General features: G+C 51.8%; 3 protein-coding genes across 4 annotated transcripts in view; 2 read left to right on the top strand and 1 right to left on the bottom strand.

Annotated features, from left to right (window-relative positions):
• The window catches only part of Timm44 (translocase of inner mitochondrial membrane 44), a 16,122-nt gene extending 4,665 nt beyond the window's left edge, over nt 1-11,457 (top strand). The window contains exons 3-13 of the mRNA XM_005366950.2: nt 1,010-1,180; nt 1,860-1,940; nt 2,394-2,543; nt 2,626-2,765; nt 3,046-3,131; nt 3,698-3,790; nt 3,880-4,004; nt 5,266-5,316; nt 8,039-8,128; nt 10,541-10,651; nt 10,940-11,457. Of these exons, the coding sequence (XP_005367007.1) occupies nt 1,010-1,180; nt 1,860-1,940; nt 2,394-2,543; nt 2,626-2,765; nt 3,046-3,131; nt 3,698-3,790; nt 3,880-4,004; nt 5,266-5,316; nt 8,039-8,128; nt 10,541-10,651; nt 10,940-11,059 (1,218 nt within the window). The 3' untranslated portion in view covers nt 11,060-11,457. The remainder of the gene's footprint in view (nt 1-1,009; nt 1,181-1,859; nt 1,941-2,393; nt 2,544-2,625; nt 2,766-3,045; nt 3,132-3,697; nt 3,791-3,879; nt 4,005-5,265; nt 5,317-8,038; nt 8,129-10,540; nt 10,652-10,939) is intronic.
• A 1,128-nt stretch (nt 11,458-12,585) lies between these two features.
• Ctxn1 (cortexin 1) lies at nt 12,586-13,442 on the top strand. Its single transcript, XM_013353708.2, has one exon. It carries the CDS (start codon nt 12,604-12,606, stop codon nt 12,850-12,852), a length of 249 nt encoding a protein of 82 aa, XP_013209162.1. The 5' UTR covers nt 12,586-12,603; the 3' UTR covers nt 12,853-13,442.
• Nucleotides 13,443-14,945: 1,503 nt separating this feature from the next.
• Nucleotides 14,946-17,389, bottom strand: part of Snapc2 (small nuclear RNA activating complex polypeptide 2) — a 3,222-nt gene continuing 778 nt past the window's right edge. For both annotated transcript variants that reach the window (XM_005366952.2, XM_013353709.2), the window contains exons 2-5: nt 16,717-16,836; nt 16,539-16,607; nt 15,787-16,159; nt 14,946-15,688 (exon numbers count right to left, since the gene is read on the bottom strand). In XM_005366952.2, the coding sequence (XP_005367009.1) occupies nt 15,363-15,688; nt 15,787-16,159; nt 16,539-16,607; nt 16,717-16,836 (888 nt within the window). In that variant the 3' untranslated portion in view covers nt 14,946-15,362. The remainder of the gene's footprint in view (nt 15,689-15,786; nt 16,160-16,538; nt 16,608-16,716; nt 16,837-17,389) is intronic.

Below are 17,389 nucleotides of genomic sequence, written 5' to 3' on the forward strand. Positions count from 1 at the left end.
CCAAAACCACAGAGAAACCCTGCCTCGAAAAACAAAAAAAAAGAAAAAAGAAATCCTGTTTTGAAAAACCAAAAAAAGAAAAAAAAAAAAAAAAAGAACCTGTTCACTCCTTCCACCAAGTCCAGGGACCCAGGGATAGAGCTCAGGCCTGTCCTTTGAGTGCTAGGGTGACAGCATGTGCAGCTACTCCTAGCTTGGAAGCTTTGTTTGTTTTTAACTATACAGTTATATGAGGCCATTTCCTTTTCTTGGCCTACCCATTAGTCCCTTTTGTTCCCCAGCTTTGATTGTACTTCCATATCTGCATATATACACACCTACAACTGAGCAAGTGTACAAAGTATTTGTCTGAGTATAACTTATATTCACTTAATATGATTATCTCCAATTTTTCAGAAGACCGTAAAACTCCATTCATTCATTTATTCATCCCTTCATTTATCTGTCTGTCTCTATTTTTGTTTTTGTTTTGTTTTGTTTTTTGAGACAGTTTTCCTCTATGTAACTCTGGCTGTCCTGGAACTCATTCTGTAGACTGGGCTGGCCTTGAATTCAGAGACCCGCCTTCCTCTGCCTCCCAAGTGCTGGGATTAAAGGCATGTGCTGTCATACCCAACCATAACTTTATTCTTTATGGCTGAAAACAAAAACAAATGCCATCCTCTTTGTCCATTCCCCTGTTGTTGGACACCTAGTTTGGTTCCATATCTTACATGCTGACTAGTATGGTAGAACATTGGTATGCAAGTTTTTATTTTTTTATATATTTGACTTGTTGATAACATCAATAGATATGAACCTGTGGACATGTAAGATTTACTGTGGTGGCTTGTCATGGGCGTTTCTGTAACTCAAATTCTGTTATAATAAAAGAGACATATTCACTGTTAAAGACGACTGTCAACAGAAGGGAGGAAACTGGGCACCCAGTGGTAACCAGATGTTATCACATGTGCCTTTCCAGCCTCTAAACTTTCCTTCTTTCTTTTCAATTTTACATTCTTTCTAGACCAAATCCTATTCTACTGGGAACAGAAAAGGGTTTTTGTCAGGCTTACTAGACAACATCAAACAAGAATTAGACAAAAACAAAGAGATGAAAGAGAGTATAAAAAAGTTCCGAGATGAGGCAAAGAAGCTAGAAGAATCAGATGCTCTCCAGGAAGCCAGAAGAAAATACGTAAGTACTTCACTCCTGTCTTTATTCCCTGGACCAGAGCTGCTGGGAAAAGTGACCAGGTCATTGATTAAAAGGTATCAGGACATGAGCTGGTTGCCTAGGCCTCCTGGCATTGATGTCTCTTGAACAGCCGTCAAGCTATGGCCACTGGGCCTGGTCCTTGCATTTTTGTACCATGCAAGTACCCTGTGGGGAGGTACAGTGCCCCTGACTACCCGTGAGCAGCTGAGCTCCAGAGTGCCATGCCCTTAGCCTACGTCCCTCTGTATTCTATTCTGTTGATACCCATTAGTCCCCAGCAAGGTCTTTTCCGTCTATGTATTCCCAAGCTATCTATTTGGATGACATTCCTTGTGTGACTTCAGCCTGGTGGAAGGTGTCCTTGTCACATCAGTAAAGAATGAGTTATCTGGGAATAGAGCAGGCCAGGCCCCCGAGGTTGCGCTAGAGGTAAAATGGCATTGCTGAGTAGTGACTGGCAGGACTATCTCTTTCCACTCAGAGAAAGACCAGAGCTTGGGGATCATGCCGCTGGGTAATAAGAACCCTCTGGGTGGGCATGCATGGGGTTGGAGTTCTTCGTAGAGTTGCAGCAGCCAAGAAAATGCTCCTGGGCTTCTTTGGTTGGATGAGCGAGTTCACTGATACCTAATAAAAAGAGGCAATTCTGTGACCATAGAAATCCATCGAGTCAGAAACTGTGCGAACCAGTGAAGCCATAAAGAAGAAGCTTGGGGAACTGACAGGGACCGTGAAGGAGGTAAGGCTCGAGGCTGACCCCACAGCTGGGATTAAGTGAGGGGCGTGAAGGGTTCAGGGGTGTGAATCCCACTGGAACTCACAGGATTAAAGTGTTTATGTTAGCCTGGGATGAGAATAGAAGGTAAAGTGGGCATTTTTGTTCTTCACGTCTGAAAGTAGAAGGGGAGGGTGCAGGTGGGCGCAGGACCCTCCTGGAGGGGCAGCATTCCCATTCCGTGCTGGCTTAGGTGCAGGACCCTCCTGGAGGGGCAGCATTCCCATTCCGTGCTGGGTTAGGCAGCCTCCTCTCACGTTGTTAGTTGTTTCCTTGGAACCCCCTGGCTGGGAATTCCCATCCACTCTTGCTCTTCCTGGGAGAATCAGTCCTGAACTGCAGGGGTAGAGGGCAGCATTCCTCTCAAGACTGTTGTAGACCTGTGCAGCGTCCTCCCCTCTGTCTCTGTCTCAGTAGAGTCTTGATGAAGTCAGTAAGAGTGACCTTGGCCGGAAGATCAAGGAGGGGGTAGAAGAGGCTGCCAGGACAGCCAAGCAATCAGCAGAGTCGGTATCCAAGGGCGGGGAGAAGCTGGGCAAGACGGCAGCCTTCAAAGCCATCTCCCAGGTGAGTGAGTCTGGCCCAAGCAGGGGCAGGGACCCCCAAGGCTGGTGGCCCTCAGCGACCACAGGCCTGCTCTCCCTTACAGGGTGTAGAGTCGGTGAAGAAGGAGATTGATGAGAGTGTGCTAGGGCAGACGGGGCCCTACCGCCGGCCCGAGCGGCTCCGGAAAAGGACGGAGTTTGCTGGAGCGAAGTTCAAAGAAGACAAAGTGTTCCAGGCTAATGAGTAGGTCCCAGATGGGTCCTTGAGTGGTCCTGGCCACCTAGGGTCTGTTTCCAGGGTCCTCTGGGAGGTGCCTGCCCAAGTCTGTTTCTCTTCTTGGGGTTCCTGGCTCCCTCCAGAGAACTGGGGGAAGAGAGAGAGCAATGGAGGAAAGAAGAGGAAGGAAGGGTGGAGTTGAAGCTCCTTGATGTGAAGTTAACCTCTGCTGACCTCCCAGTGGTCACAGGAGCGTGCAGGGCTCTAGGGTCTGCACTTCATTCTAGGCACCTGCCTTCTCCCCCAGGGAAGCGTTGGGGCTTGTGCTACACAAGGACTCCAAGTGGTACCAGCAGTGGAAGGACTTCAAAAACAACAATGTGGTGTTCAACCGTGAGTGTGGCCAGCCTACTGGGTCCTGGGCAGGACAGTGGCAGCAGATACTAGCCAGGCAGAGCCCCACTTACAGAAGGAGAGATGATATCAGATAGGGCTGCGCACCTCCTTAGGGCCTCCTACCTGTCAGTAAGATACTGGGTGACTAGTTAGGATGTCAGGAGCCCTGGAATTGACAGAGGTGGGACTGACCTTCACTTTTCAGCCAGGCACAGGATTTCTCCAGCGGCTGAGCAGGAGAGCCACTGGCTACATGCCTTTGTTCCTTCTCCTGTGAGGACTACTAGAGGCCTGTGTTTCCTTTGTAGTGGAGGCAACAGCCAGCAGGGGTGGCATCCCAAATTTTGCACAGCCCCTTTGGGACTGTAACTGAGTTTCTGCATGTTTCCAGGTAGGTGGGTTGAATATCCACATGCTAAGATGAGGCAGGTCGAAGCCCACCAGATGGCTTGCCTAGATCTGACCCATGTCAAGAAGGGGCGTCTTGTAGGGAGTTCTCAGGAACTGGAATCAGGGCTTCTTAGAAAGGTCCTGGCTCTAGCCCCTGTGTGTACCCTCCATAGGCTTCTTTGAGATGAAGATAAAGTACGATGAGAGTGACAATGTTCTCATCCGGGCATCCCGGGCCTTAACGGACAAAGTCACTGACTTGCTGGGTGAGTGTGGCTTCAGTACCCTCCTGTCTGCTGTGGCTACAGTCAGGGGTGGAATGTAGGCTCTAAACTGAAGGCTTGTCTCCCTGCAGGGGGCCTTTTCTCAAAGACAGAAATGTCAGAGGTGCTCACAGAGATCCTTAGAGCGGACCCAAACTTCGACAAGGACCGCTTTCTTCGGCAGTGTGAGAGTGACATCATCCCTAACATCCTAGAGGTGCGATCCATGCTGCAACTATGGTGGAGCCCTGGCCTGCTGCACCCCCTCCCCCTCATTCTAGGTGGTTACCCTCGGACTGAGCCTAGATTACCTCAGGGTAACCAGGTTGCTGGGACTGTTTTCTGAGCAGATCCACTGCTCCTAGGCTGCTTACCTGACTTCGGCTGCTGCACCTTAGGCTATGACTCCTAATTCCCCCACCTACAGAGTCCTGTGCCCGTCCCATGGCAGATAGTGCTGGCTCCTGTGAGGATAGCTGTGGAAGTTTCTTGCCTTCTCCGTGGGGCATCATAGCTCCAGGACGGGTTTCTCTCTGCCTTTGTGATCCTGCAGTCACAGCTCTTGTCCCAGAAGCTCTGCACTGTACCTTCTGCTATAGTTCTCCTGAAGCCATTTGGGAACAGCCTAAGGGCCCTGGCTTTTCGGGCATCAGGGAGAAGCAAACAGCCACTACATTTTTGTTGAGATCTAGAATGCCCTGGCCAGACCAGAGGTGAGGTCTGGATTCACTGTCTCTGGTGTTTCTGACATTCATACTTCCCTCAGATGTTCTTGCATCTTTGGTTTGTAAGTCAGGAGGGCATGTCTTGTTCAGGTCACAATACAGTGTACCTGTATTGGCGGTCCATCTGCCTCCCTGAAGCCCCTGGAATATGGCAGGATCTGGGGCAGCCCTATAGGAAAAGACACCAGCCCCCAGTCCTTACTCCCTCCTCTTGCCTCCTTGTGCTTCATCTGCTCCTCTCTTTCCAGTTTCTCAGCTCCTTCTCACGCTTTGGGCAGAACTGAGAGGAGGTGGGAAGGGAGCGATCACCAAGAACAGCAGGTGTTACCCGGGCAGCCTCTCCGGGGATGTGCCCCAGCTGGTCCTTGCTTTCTCCCTGGGCACCTCCCTCACCCTTCTCAGCAGAACTAGCCGTAGGTTTGCGTGGCATATCCTCTACCTCCCTCTGGTCCTTAGGGAGGTAGAGCTGGAAGGCAACTCCTCCACTGTGAGTGCTCCCCTGCTCCCCCTGCCTTTCCTTGTCCTGCACCCAAAAGACCAGAGCTGTATGAATATTAATGCAGGGACTTCGTCCTCCCTCCCAGGACATCCACAGCTGCCTGCCATCTCACCCAGCCTCTCCCCCAGACCTAAGCTGAGGAACAGGAGTCCAGGGGTCTTCAGGAAGGGCTGCTGCCAGAGACTGTTCTCAAGCATTCTGCTGCAAAAGCCCACCCACTATCTCATGCTTATTTTTTCCTTTTCCCTATTTAGGCCATGATTTCTGGGGAGCTCGACATTCTCAAAGACTGGTGCTATGAAGCTGTGAGTAGAGTACTGCTTTCTCATTTTAGCCCACAGCAAAGCGAAGCAGAAACAGTCAGAAGGGCTGGGGTGGGCCTCAGGGCCGGGCATTTTTCTAGCATGTGTATTTATTGTCTTGGGTTCCATCCCAGCACTGCAAAAATAAACGAGTAGCATAGAAGTCTGCTTGGGTGGCTCTGGCCTAACTCCAGTGGGAGGGAGGTCCTCATGTCTGATATACTTTGTTCCCACAGAGCCCAACAGCCCATCCATCTGTCCTTTCTTCTGTGTGTGATGCACAGGTACCCACAGGTCAGGCACTGAGTCTTCAGCTGGAAACTAGAAATGTCAGAAACGATCCCTTCTCTGTTTAGTGCCTAATGCAAAGCCTGGTCCACAACTGCCAGTTTCCTTGTTTCCCTTCTCTCCCTCCACCTTCTGACCCCTATATCTTCAGCCCTGTAAACTGTTGGGATCCGGAGTGTCATGTGGCATATGTATCTGTGTATGGGTGTGTGTGTGTGTGTACAGGCACATGCATCTGGAAGCTTGAAGACTGGTGAAGGTTGATGATAACCGCTCTCCACCCTGTATGGAGGCAGAGTCTTTCCTGAACCTAGAGCTTGTTGTTTCACCTGGGCTGGCTAGCCAACTGTTTCCACCTACGGGGCTCTGGACTTAGAAAACCTCCACACCTATCCCTCTTTTATGTGGGTTCTTGGGATCCAGACTCCACTCTTCATACTTGCACAGAAAGGGCTTTACCAGCTGAGCTATCTCCCCGGCACTCATAAACTAATTTTGATTAAAGAGAATTACAAAAACGATTCATGCCACAGAATGATGTGAGATTTCCAGGGTGGCCTGCTGTCTCTTTTCTGTCCTGGTTCACGTGGCTATGACTGGGACCCCATGTAAGATGACCTTGAGTATGCACATTGGGGGCCTCAAGTTCAGGGAGAGGATAGAAGAGGTCACTTGTTTATATGAAATTCTCCTGGCACTCTTGAGCCCCCACATGGTGCCCCTTGTGACTGTGAGAGTTAACTGTGGGCACTGAAGTGTGTGTCACAGCAGGTCCTCCCTCTAAGAAGATAATATAACACAGATCAAAACAGAAGTGTGGGTAGGATTCCCGCCCGAGGACGGACACTGTGTTCTGATGATGCCCCAGCTGCTTCCCGGAGTCAGGGCTGAAGTTCCCAGGGTCACTGGCAGAGCAGGCTGTGGGGAGGCCAGCATCTTCCCCGGGAGCACATGCCGTCTGCTTCCTCCTGGCAGCCTCCCTGTCCCCATGGAACTCCTGCTTTCGTCTGGTCTGTCAGGCCACCTCACCTCACCCTGCTGGCTTCTGGCTGTCTCTCCAGGCAGGGTTGTGGGGTTTTTGTTTTGTTTTCTTTCCTCCAGCTTCTTTGTGTGAAGCAATCTAGGGCCTTTTTTTGGCTCATCCTATTCTGCACCCAGCTCACAAACAGCTTGGGAAAAGCAGAGATTTGTCAGGTTTTCTTTTTAAATACTCCCCTGCACTGTGACTGAGCTAGCGGGCATTTCTGAGAGGAGCCAGTCAGCGTCCTCCTCCCCCCCCACTCCCTCTCTTGGAACCTGAAGTTGTGACTGATCCTCTACCCAAGAGTGGCCTAATACCCCTTAGAACACAGCTGAAATTCTGGTTGCTTACAAGTAAGATGTCTTTAAAATGTTGTCTTAAAGAAGTGCATGGGTCTGGGATGTGGCTCTGCTTTTAGAGTGTTTGCCTAACATGCTGGAAGCCCTGGGTTTGATACCCAGCATCGCATGAGTGATGGAGACATATGTTTACCATCCCACTACTGGGATGTTCAGATTTATCTTTTGCTATATAGAATTCAAGGCTAGCTTGGGCTATGTGAAACTCATCTCTATAGCAACAAACAGCAGAAACTCACCAGGTGGGGCTGGCATTGCTTTGTATGTGTATGTGATGTGTGTGTGTGCTTGTGCCATGATGCATGTGTGGAGGTCTTAGAAAAATCTCAAGTGTTGATCCTCATCTTCCATCTTGTGTGGGACAGGCTCTCTAGCTGGCCCAAGAGCTTCCAGAGATTTCTTCTGTCACAGCCTCCCATCTCACTGCAGAAGTTCTGGGATCACAGACTTGTGCAGCAAGTACTTAATCCACTGAGCCACTTCCCCACCCCAGAACCACTGCTTGTCCCCTGGCCCTCTTAAGCAGATGCCTTCAAAGCATTTTTCCGTCCTAGTTGCCTCCAAGCTCAGTGAAACTGCTCTCTAGCACGTGGCCATATGCCCCCAAGGCTCTTGGGGCAGTAGAGAGTGGAACCTTGGGTGTTCTATGAGAGAGGCCACTCAGCAGTAAGTTCCAGGGCAGCTCATAGGTTTGGGACAAATCCTAGAAAAGACATCTGATTCCAGGCCAGGATTCTAGGGGAGTTGAATCTCGGAAGAGTAGAGATCAGCCAAGAGTCAACCCACATACCCTGGGAGTGTCCTTTGGATGATGCTGTGGAATTACCTACTATACTGATTAATGCTGCTCCCACTTGGGAGTGTGGCTCTTTCCATAATGAGAAGCAAGTGTTCAGTTCTGGCCAGCGAAGAGCAGCGTACTTTACTTCTGGGCTTGGGCTTGTGCTCTTGGCTTCTGCCCCTCTCAGTGCTGGAGCATGTGAACATGGCTCCACTTCTGGGTATGACCCAACTCCATCAGTGACTGATCACATGGGCCTGTTGCCTCTCATTGCAGACTTACAGCCAGCTGGCCCACCCTATCCAGCAGGCCAAGGCTCTGGGCCTCCAGTTCCACTCCAGAATCCTCGACATCAGCAATGTGGACGTAAGTCACTCCAAGGGAAGGAACGGTCAGAGTGAAGCACCAGCTGACATAGCCTGTAACACAGCCAGGCCTGTAGGTCTTGAGTTCAAGGTCTGCTTGGGCTACAAACTGAGTTCCAGGCTAATCTGGGTAACTTAATGACACTGTTTCAAAAGAAAAAGTAAAGGCTGGGCAGTGGTGGCGCACGCCTTTAATCCCAGCACTTGGGAGGCAGAGGCAGGCGGATCTCTGTGAGTTCGAGACCAGCCTGGTCTACAAGAGCTAGTTCCAGGACAGGCTCCAAAACCACAGAGAAACCCTGTCTCGAAAAACCAAAAAAAAAAAAAAAAGAAAAGAAAAGAAAAGAAAAAGTAGAAAAAGTAAGAAGAGGACTGGGGTTATAGCTCAGTGGTAAGAGTTCTGGCTTAGCATATGTAAGACCCAGGTTGAATTCCTAGTACAACAACAAGCAAAAATGTATGGTCTGCCTCACAAAGCTTTGCTTATTTCTGTAGTTGGAGTATAAGAGATCCCCAGCTAAATGATGTGTCTTAGATTGGCTGGTGTTTGGTTGGTTTTGGAGGGAGGTCTGAGGGCGATAGAGACTGATTCAAGGGCCTTGCCTATGGTGGGAAGTGCTCTGCCAATAAGCTACACTTTGACTGGCTCTCTCTCCAGGGTCTCATTCTGTAGCCTTGGCTGGCCTGGAACTTATGAAACTTATTACTTAGACCAGGCTGACCTCAAACTCACACCCATTGCCTCTGCCTCCTGGGTGCTTGGATTAAAGGCCTGGGTCACCATGCCTAGAGTTTTTTGTTTGTTTGTTTCGTTTTTTGTTTGTTTGGTTGGTTTTAACTTCTTAATGGTGTAAAAGTGATTATTGCATATTAGTGAATTTGGTTGATACCATACTTCAGATTTTGTTTAAAATTCTGTCAAGGCTGAGGAAGATGGCTCTGTTCGGGTAAGAGCACTTGCTGTAAAAGCAAGTGACATTGAGTTTAAAAAGCCAGGCAGGCATGGCTGCTCATGCCTCTAACTCCCAAGCTTTTAGGTGGAAACAAGCAGATTCTGGGAGATTTGTTGGCAGGCCAGCCTAGCTAAAATGTTGAGTGTAAGGTTCAATAAGAGACCCCCTCTCAAAAACAAGGTGGAGTGCAATAGGAAAAGACACCTGTTATCCTGCGCTGGTCTCTCTTTATGTGCACATATTAGCATACATACTACTTGGATACAAATGAGAAATAGCAAGCAGAATTCTATGCAGTGAGCCAGACATGGTGGCACTCACCTATAATTCCAGCACTCTAGATGTTGAGATAGGAGGATCCCAAAAGTTCAAGGACATTCTGGGCTAAATAATACAGCCATATTTTTTAAAATCTATAATTTTATTATAAAATAGGTTATGTTGACTGGATGTGATAATCCCAGCATTTGAAGGCTGAGGCAGTGGAATTCAGGGCCGTTTATAACTATATAGTGAATTTGAGGCCAGCTTGGGTTACCCAAGGTGTTCTATCAAAGTAGAAATAAGCTTTGCATTAGATAATCATGTTCACGTGAAGGCCAACATAACTTGCTAGGATGCATGTTATATTTGGTATTTTAGTGAGTTTTCAATGATATTTTCTGTTGAGGGAAGTTGTAGACAGGGTTTCTCTATGCAGCTCTGGCTGTCTTAGAACTCGTTCTATAGACCAGACTGGCCTTGCACTCACAGAGTTCTGCCTGCTTCTGCCTCTCCAGTGCTGGGATTAAAGGCATGCACCACCACTGCGCGCCTATTCAATGCTGGGTTTTTTTTTTTAATTTATTTATTTATTATGTATGCAGTGTTCTACCTGCATGTATGCCTACAGGCCGAAAGAGAGTATCAGATCTCCTAACAGATGGTTGTGAGCCACCATGTGGTTTCTGGGAATTGAACTCAGGATCTCTGGAAGGGCAATCAGTGCTCTTAACCTCTGAGCCATCTCTCCGGCCCTTCAGTGCTATTTTTAAGTGGGTTTATCAGGATGCCCTGCATCTTGCATCCAGGAGCACCTGTGCTGTTGGACCCTTAGTGAGCGTTGAGCCCTTGAGCCTACTGCAGTGCTGCTTCAGCCTCTGCAGCATGGCCCAACAGGCAGCTGAGATTCAGCCACCCAGACTTCTTTACTCGTGGGAGCTGCGGGCAAAGCAGAGTCAACTTCCTGCCCTCCCTCACCTCCAGGCCGGGGACAGAGAATCCCACAGTTGAAGGCCTGGCGTCCTTGAGAAGGAGCCTGTTGGAAAATCACTCCCCACAAAGTGGTGGAGGGGTACCATGCTTTTAGCAGGGCAAGGTGTCAGGCCTCTTTCCTACAGGATGCAGCTTTGGGGCTTTTTGTCTCCAGGGTAGTGGGAGGGTATGCTATACTGAGGCCCATGCTTATGTGTTGCTTGCAGCTGGCCATGGGCAAGATGATGGAGCAGGGCCCTGTGTTGATCGTCACCTTTCAAGCCCAGTTGGTGATGGTGATCAAGAACCCCAAAGGCGAGGTGGTTGAGGGTGACCCGGTGAGTGGGGAATTGAGGGAATGGAGCTTTGGGACAGCTTCTCACACAGAAAGCCCTGTGCATACCTGCCCAGCATAGACCCCACCCAGCTTGGAGGCAGGAGGGTTCTGAAGTTGGAGAGAAACAACCAGTAGTTGGGATCTTATCCACCATCTTGTCTGAGCAGTGACCAGAGCCAAAAGCCCCAGGCACCCCTCCCTGGCCCCTCCTAGAGCCTTCCTTGCGTTGCTCAGAAGCCCCCCTGTATACCCATCAAGCCTGGCCTCTCACTCTGCTGGGTCTCCACAGGACAAGGTGCTACGCATGCTGTACGTGTGGGCACTCTGCAGAGACCAGCAGGAGCTCAACCCTTATGCTGCCTGGCGCCTTCTGGACATTTCAGCCTCCAGCACAGAACAGATCCTCTGAGGGCAGCGGTGGTGTCTAGGCAGCTCCAGAGCTAGACCATCGTGGGACAGATACACAAAGGCTCCATGAGGCACGTTGGCACAAGACAAAGACCATGTATGGCCTCTGCCCCAAGTTCTTCAGGGCAGTTGTGAAATCACTGGACAAGGAAAAGGCTGGAGGTGCCTGGCAAGGTTGGGAAGTACCCCAGAATGCCACAGGGGACTGCTGGCAGTGTCACGAAGTCCCAGCCCAGGGACTCCTGTTGTCAGTGGGATGAGGCCTGGCCTGCTGTTCTAAGTAGTCCACTGGCATGGCCTGCCAAGCTGCTTGAGGTTTTTTTTTTTTTTAATCAATGCTCTTCCTGTACATAAGCCTAAGATCTGGACATAATAAAACACCAAAGTGCAGAAGAGGCTTTCAAACGGTCTGAAGTATACGTCTCTTCTGGGAAGCTGGGACTGAAGGCCTGTGATAGACCTTCAAGGTCAGTGGAGGATTATAGCTAGATAGGGTGCCGCCTTCTCAGGCCAGGACCCTGTCCTCTTGTGGAGAGGAATAACCACCCCAGCTATCTGGTCTCTGTTGAGTTGAGGGCTCCCTGAGACTGAGCATCTTAAACACTAATGGGTGGTGGTACCTGGGTGCATCAGGATCCTCGTAAAACAGAGATTGGGATGAGGGGGTCGGTCGGGAAGAACAGAGAGACGGAGGTCAGGGTGAGACTTCCCCGTAGTGGAGGCTAGCTACTACCCACACCCTGGTGAGGTCTTCAGTACCCTGGGAGCTGGATCTGGAGCTTGGGCTGTCCCCAGAGGCAGTAGTGGTGAGAAGGTCCTGTCTCCCGGTAAGCAGACCGGGGCGGGGTCACAAGCCCAGGCGCCGCTCCCAGTACATCCTCCACCCCTCACGGCCCCGCCCCCGTCGCCATGGGAACAGCCGCGGCGGCCCGGCTGGCGCGCGCCTCTCCTTCCTCCCTCGTTCTCCACCGCTTCAGGGGCGGGTGGGGTGGGCTGAGCCGGGGCTGCTACAGCCTCCGCCACTACCGCCGCCACCGGGGAAGACCAGAGCAGAGCAGCACAGGAGTCCCCGGAGAGAGAGGGGCTGCGGGGCGGCCGGTCCCCGTCTAGGACCAAGGGTGAGGGGGGCGCGCTTTGGCTGGGGAGGCGGCCACGGGTGGGGGAGGGGGTCTTGGGCTGAGGACGGAGAACAAAGGGAGCGGGGTGGGGACCAGTTTAAACCGTGCAGCTCTGGTCTTTGGCCCAGCACGTTCGCACCTGTTGTGCGCGGACTGGGCGGATCTGAGTAGCCCCGTCCTGGCTCTCAGCGACCCCACCTGCACGCACCGCTAGAGTTGGGTCCCGGAGTGACTGTAGTGGCAGAGCACACAGGCTGGGCATGGGCGTAGCCCGGAGACGGCAGCACGAACAGGGACGATGTTGCAGGATACTGCAAAGGGGCGACTCCAGAAGGGGTGGGTGGAGGTGCAGAGAGGGCGTAGCCTCATCCCCGCGGACCCCGGGGTGGGCACCCCTCTCTCTGCAGGGTGCGCGGCGATGTGAGCTATGAGCGCGGCGTGGACACTGTCACCAGAACCACTGCCGCCATCGACGGGGCCCCCGGTGGGCGCGGGCCTGGACGTCGAACAACGCACAGTGTTCGCCTTCGTGCTCTGCCTGCTCGTGGTGTTGGTTCTGTTGATGGTGCGCTGTGTGCGCATACTGCTAGACCCCTATAGCCGGATGCCTGCCTCGTCCTGGACCGACCACAAGGAGGCGCTCGAACGAGGGCAGTTCGACTATGCGTTGGTGTGAGGGGGCACCGAGTCCCGGGCCGGTCCTCTGAGATCCAGGGAGGGCCGGCCCGGTGGAGGAATGCCACCACCCTGGACTGCACTCAGTATTGTGCCCCAGATGCCCTAGGCCGGAGTTGAAGGCATTTGGAGAAATCCAGTCCTTACCCCCTTAGCCACCCATCTCCCTTCCTGGCCGGGCCAGAACCCCACCTGGTGCCTTTATCTGCCCCGTCCCCTTCTCTCTGCACTCATTCCCACTGCTGATCACTCAGCTCTGTATCCCTACTGCGCGAATCATCCCGCACCAACCTCAGCCTTCCCCAGTTACCAACCAGGCATGAATGTTACATCCTTTCCTAGGAATGTGGACTCCTCTATCCCCTTCTGTCCCCTATTGTGATCATCGCCAATTTCAATGCGCTCCTTAAGTTCTGGCCCTGGCAGGCAGGCTCACTTTGGCTCACTATGGACGCTGCCTACCTACAAAGCATGGACCCCGGAACCCCCCCTGCGGCTGTGTCAGGAATGTCTGGCACTCTATGTGCAGGAGGAATCCAAGCAGGCTCATCCCCTTCCCAGCCCCAGCCCCAGCCCCAGCCCCAGCCCAGGTTAGAGAGGTCTTTCCTCTGCCCCTCCCAACTCCATGTCCCTGCGCCCTCTTCTTGCCTTTTCACTCCTCCCTGCTTCTGAACAATGGAGATGAAAATAAAGCTGTTATTGAGCGCTTACTGCATGCCCAGCAGAGTGCTGAGTTAGCTAGTCCTGTTCTTAGCCTGTTTGCTTCTGGGAACTTGTGAGAAAGCCAAGCCCCTGTTAGGATACCCCTTCTATGGGACCGAAGGCCAAGCTGCTAGAATGACTTGCCTCAAGCAAGTCCTTCCTTGATCTGGAATTAGAGCCCAGAACTGCTGTTTTAACTGCTGCCTAGTCCTGTAAACCCCCAATTTCATACACAACCTTTCAGTAGCTTTAGAGGTGGTGGGGGAGCTAACAGTCATCCATCCCCCTAGCTCATAGCATAGTTGAGACACCCCCACACATACATACTCTTTTTCCCCTTGACCCAGGGAGTCACTGAGGACTATGGGAAGCTAGGATGGGGTTGTTTTCCAGAACCCAACCTGCAGCCCCCAAACTCCTGAACGTGATGCCTTCTGTTCCCACCATCAGGTGTGCCTCAGAACCTGTGGGGCTGCGACCATGGAGTGGGCTGGCTAGGCTCCATAGTCTGCCTGGGAGCCGTGTGCAATGTGTGTGGGGAGAACTGAGCCTTTCTATAAAAGGAAAGCCATGTGAAGGCACAGCCCAGGGAACAGAAATTTTACTCACTCCCAGAAAACTCGCTAGGCTCGGGGGAGGGTGCTATCATGCTAGGGCACCTAGCTCCCCAGGCCTGTCCTTACTCCCTACTCACAGGGCAGTTAGAGCTTATGCTGGGAAGCCCAACAGCACAAAGATTCAACTTCAACTCCAATCAGTTCCCCCAGCTCTGGGACCCTCAGTTCTGCCTCCCTCCCTTTATTCCTAAGGGTAGCTGAGGCTCCAAGGCCACTTGAAGGGACACTCCCTTCTTCCTCCACTCCCCCCCCCCCCACACACACCTCTTACCTCCCTGGAACCTGGGCTTTGTTCCATCGTCTGGCTGGCCACACTGTCAGCTTCAGACATCTGTATCATTGCTTCGCTCTGAAACCTTGTCCCTAATATCTGTCCTGCATGAGACCAACCCAGCCTTCCTCTTCCACCCATTTGTCAGAGAGTCGCCTCCACACAGTCACTAAGGAGCTCCTTATGGCCAAACTAAGGTCACTCTAGATAACAGCTTTTTAAAATTAGTGTATTTTGGGTGCATGATGTGGGCGTACGTACTATAGCGTGTGCATTCAGACGATTTTCAGGAAGTTCTTTTTTTCACCTTTACAGGAATTCAAGGAATTAATCTCAGGTTGTCAGGCTGCATACCAAACACTTTACCCTTGGAACTATCTCTGGCACTAGCTTTTGCTAGGGATAGTACTCTCTTCCCTGGCATCTTGCTCCGGCTCCCAAACTGTCATTTCAGAGCCCCTGATCCCATTTTTGTCATGGGGCAAAGAGCACACATAGTTGGCTAAGATGACAGCTTTATTGAGAGTTACAGGACACCCCAGGAAAAGGTGAAGAGAAGTGGATGGTGGTCAGTTGAGGTGGGGGGAATCCAAATGCAAGCCCAGGTTCAGGAGAGCATATCCATGAAAGAGATGATGCTGTTGTGGTACCCACAGCAGACAACAAGGCACACAACTGGGCTAGTGAAACCAGCCCTGTCTGTCTGTCCAGGAATTCTGCCTTTGTGCAGAGTTCCTTATCTTCATTCATGACAACTGTACTTCCCTTTCTGAGGCTGCTGGTGTGTGCAACATCTGAAGACTTAGCCTGTGGCTGGACACCATGTCAGGGACTTCCACAATCATTGTCATGGCCACCCAGTACCAGCTGTGTTGGACTGAAGCTCCAAGCAAAGTCAGCACATCTGGTCTTCTGTATCCCTCACCTCGCAGGGGTGGGCACCTGGCTCAATAGCTCCAGGGGTACCAGGAATGGGTTCAATGGGCAGATCCCAACTGCTTGCCAGGCCGGCCTCTGTTCTATGGGCTCAGAGGCCTGAGGACTGGCTCGGTCAGGCTCCTCGGGCTCCTGGGAGCCAGTCTCTCTCTCTTCATTCCCCAGCCTGGGGCTCTTCCCGCTAGGGAGAGAGGTCTGGGGGGCCATCAGTCGAGCATATGTTTTGGTCATATGTTCCACCAGGGCTGTGCAAGGCAGATGGGACAGCTCCTCCGGAAGTGACGTGATCAGGTCAAGGACCACAGCTGACTCTGAGAGAAGGAAAGGGGAAGAAGGAGAGGACAAGGTTTGACCCTGCACCCCAAGCCCCCACCCCATCATAGCCCCTCTCCTCCCCAGTTCCTCTTACCAGCTGCTGAGAGCTCAGGGCCATGGCCATTTCTGGAGGAGAAGGACAGATATTTGTAGATCTTCTCAAAGTCCACAGTGCAGTCTTTCTCTGTGGAGGGGCCAGCCAGGGATTTGGTTGGGGTATCAGAGACAGTGACCTCAGAGGCAAGGCCAAGGGTCTCAGGGTTGGGATCAGAGGCCTTAGGGACAGGAACAGAGGTCTCAGGAGTGGAGTCAGCAGTTACAGGGGCAGACCCAGAGGCTTCAAGGCCAGGATTCTTCTGCCCTCCTTGGGCACTCAAGAACAGCAGTGGCTTTCCACAGGCCTTCGTGGGCTTGCTTGGCTTGGAGTGCAGGAGGCTGATCGGTTCTGCAGCAGCAATGGTGAGCACCTACGCAGCAAGGGAAGTGGGAAGGCCTTCATCTTCCATTGCCCTGCTAGGCTAGAATAAATCCTCCACCTCTACCCATTCCCCAAATCCTCCTTGCGATTTAGAGGGTGACCCACCCAAGAGATGGCCTTGGACAAGAGTTACTGGGTGTGGCAACAGAAAAGGCCCAGGATCCAGATCTACATTTTTCTTTATTTCCCTTTTTGGGTAGGGGCAGGAGAAGCCTGGAACTCACTGGCAATTCTCTACTCCTTCAAGTTTGGAGATTGTTTACAACACCATTGCTTGACTAAACCCAGTGGCTTTCTACCACTGGGCCATACCCACTCCTATGTCCTGTAATAAATGCCTTTGACCTGCCAAGGATCAGTGGGTGTACCTGGGAGAAAGCTGCAGTCAGGGCTTCCTCCAGAGGGCCTGTTAGTTTCTCAGCAAGATCCATCCATACCTGGGTGAAGCCAGCAGATACATGGTCAGTCTAGGGACCAGCCCCCAGGAGTCTTTCAAGCTTTCAGGGGCCAACCTTGGGCAGCCCTCGCCTTACCCTCCTGCCTTACCTCTATGGGGGCTGGAAGCTGAGCTTCTGGTCGCCTTAGTCCCTCTGGGCCACCTGGGTGCACCTTTCGAATGGCTTCACGAACCACACGGCCTTTGAGCTGCTGGATAAATCGGCAGATCTGGGGAGGAGGACAAGCTTTCTGTGAGTTCAGAAACAGAAGCAAGACCAGTCTATTACCTTGCTTATTTCAGGAACTGCTACAGTTCCCTATCCCGGACCAGCCCAATGCTGCACATTCCCGAAACTACTGGGACTCAAGTCAGGGCCCCAGAGTGTGAACAGCTATCCTAATGAAAATGTAAAAGCCAGGTCTATTCTTGAGAACTCCTTCCTGGGGCTACAGCTTGCTCTGATAATGAGAACTAACCTATTCACTTCCACTCCACCCCACTTCCTGAACCTCTCATGTCATATGTCATACTAACTTTGGTCTTGTCCAGCTTCACCTTTTTTGTTTGGTTGAGATTTATATAGCATTGTCTGTCCTGGAATTATGTAGACCGGGCTAGCCTTGAACTCAGAGGTCTACCAGTGCTGGGAATAGAGGCATACCCCAACACACCTGGCTACCAACTCCACCTTAACCCAGTATCCAGCCTCACCTCCACTACCTCCACCCCGCTCTGCTTAGCCCTTTGATTCTCCCGCCCACACACGTCTCCCTCCCTCCC

The sequence above is a fragment of the Microtus ochrogaster genome, unplaced genomic scaffold (genome assembly GCF_000317375.1).
Source record: "Microtus ochrogaster isolate Prairie Vole_2 unplaced genomic scaffold, MicOch1.0 UNK15, whole genome shotgun sequence".
NCBI lineage: Eukaryota > Metazoa > Chordata > Mammalia > Rodentia > Cricetidae > Microtus > Microtus ochrogaster.

Bases quoted from the DNA above. Each gene is read 5' to 3' on its own strand.
- Ctxn1 (XM_013353708.2), top strand. From the start codon at position 12,604: ATGAGCGCGGCGTGGACACTGTCACCAGAACCACTGCCGCCATCGACG.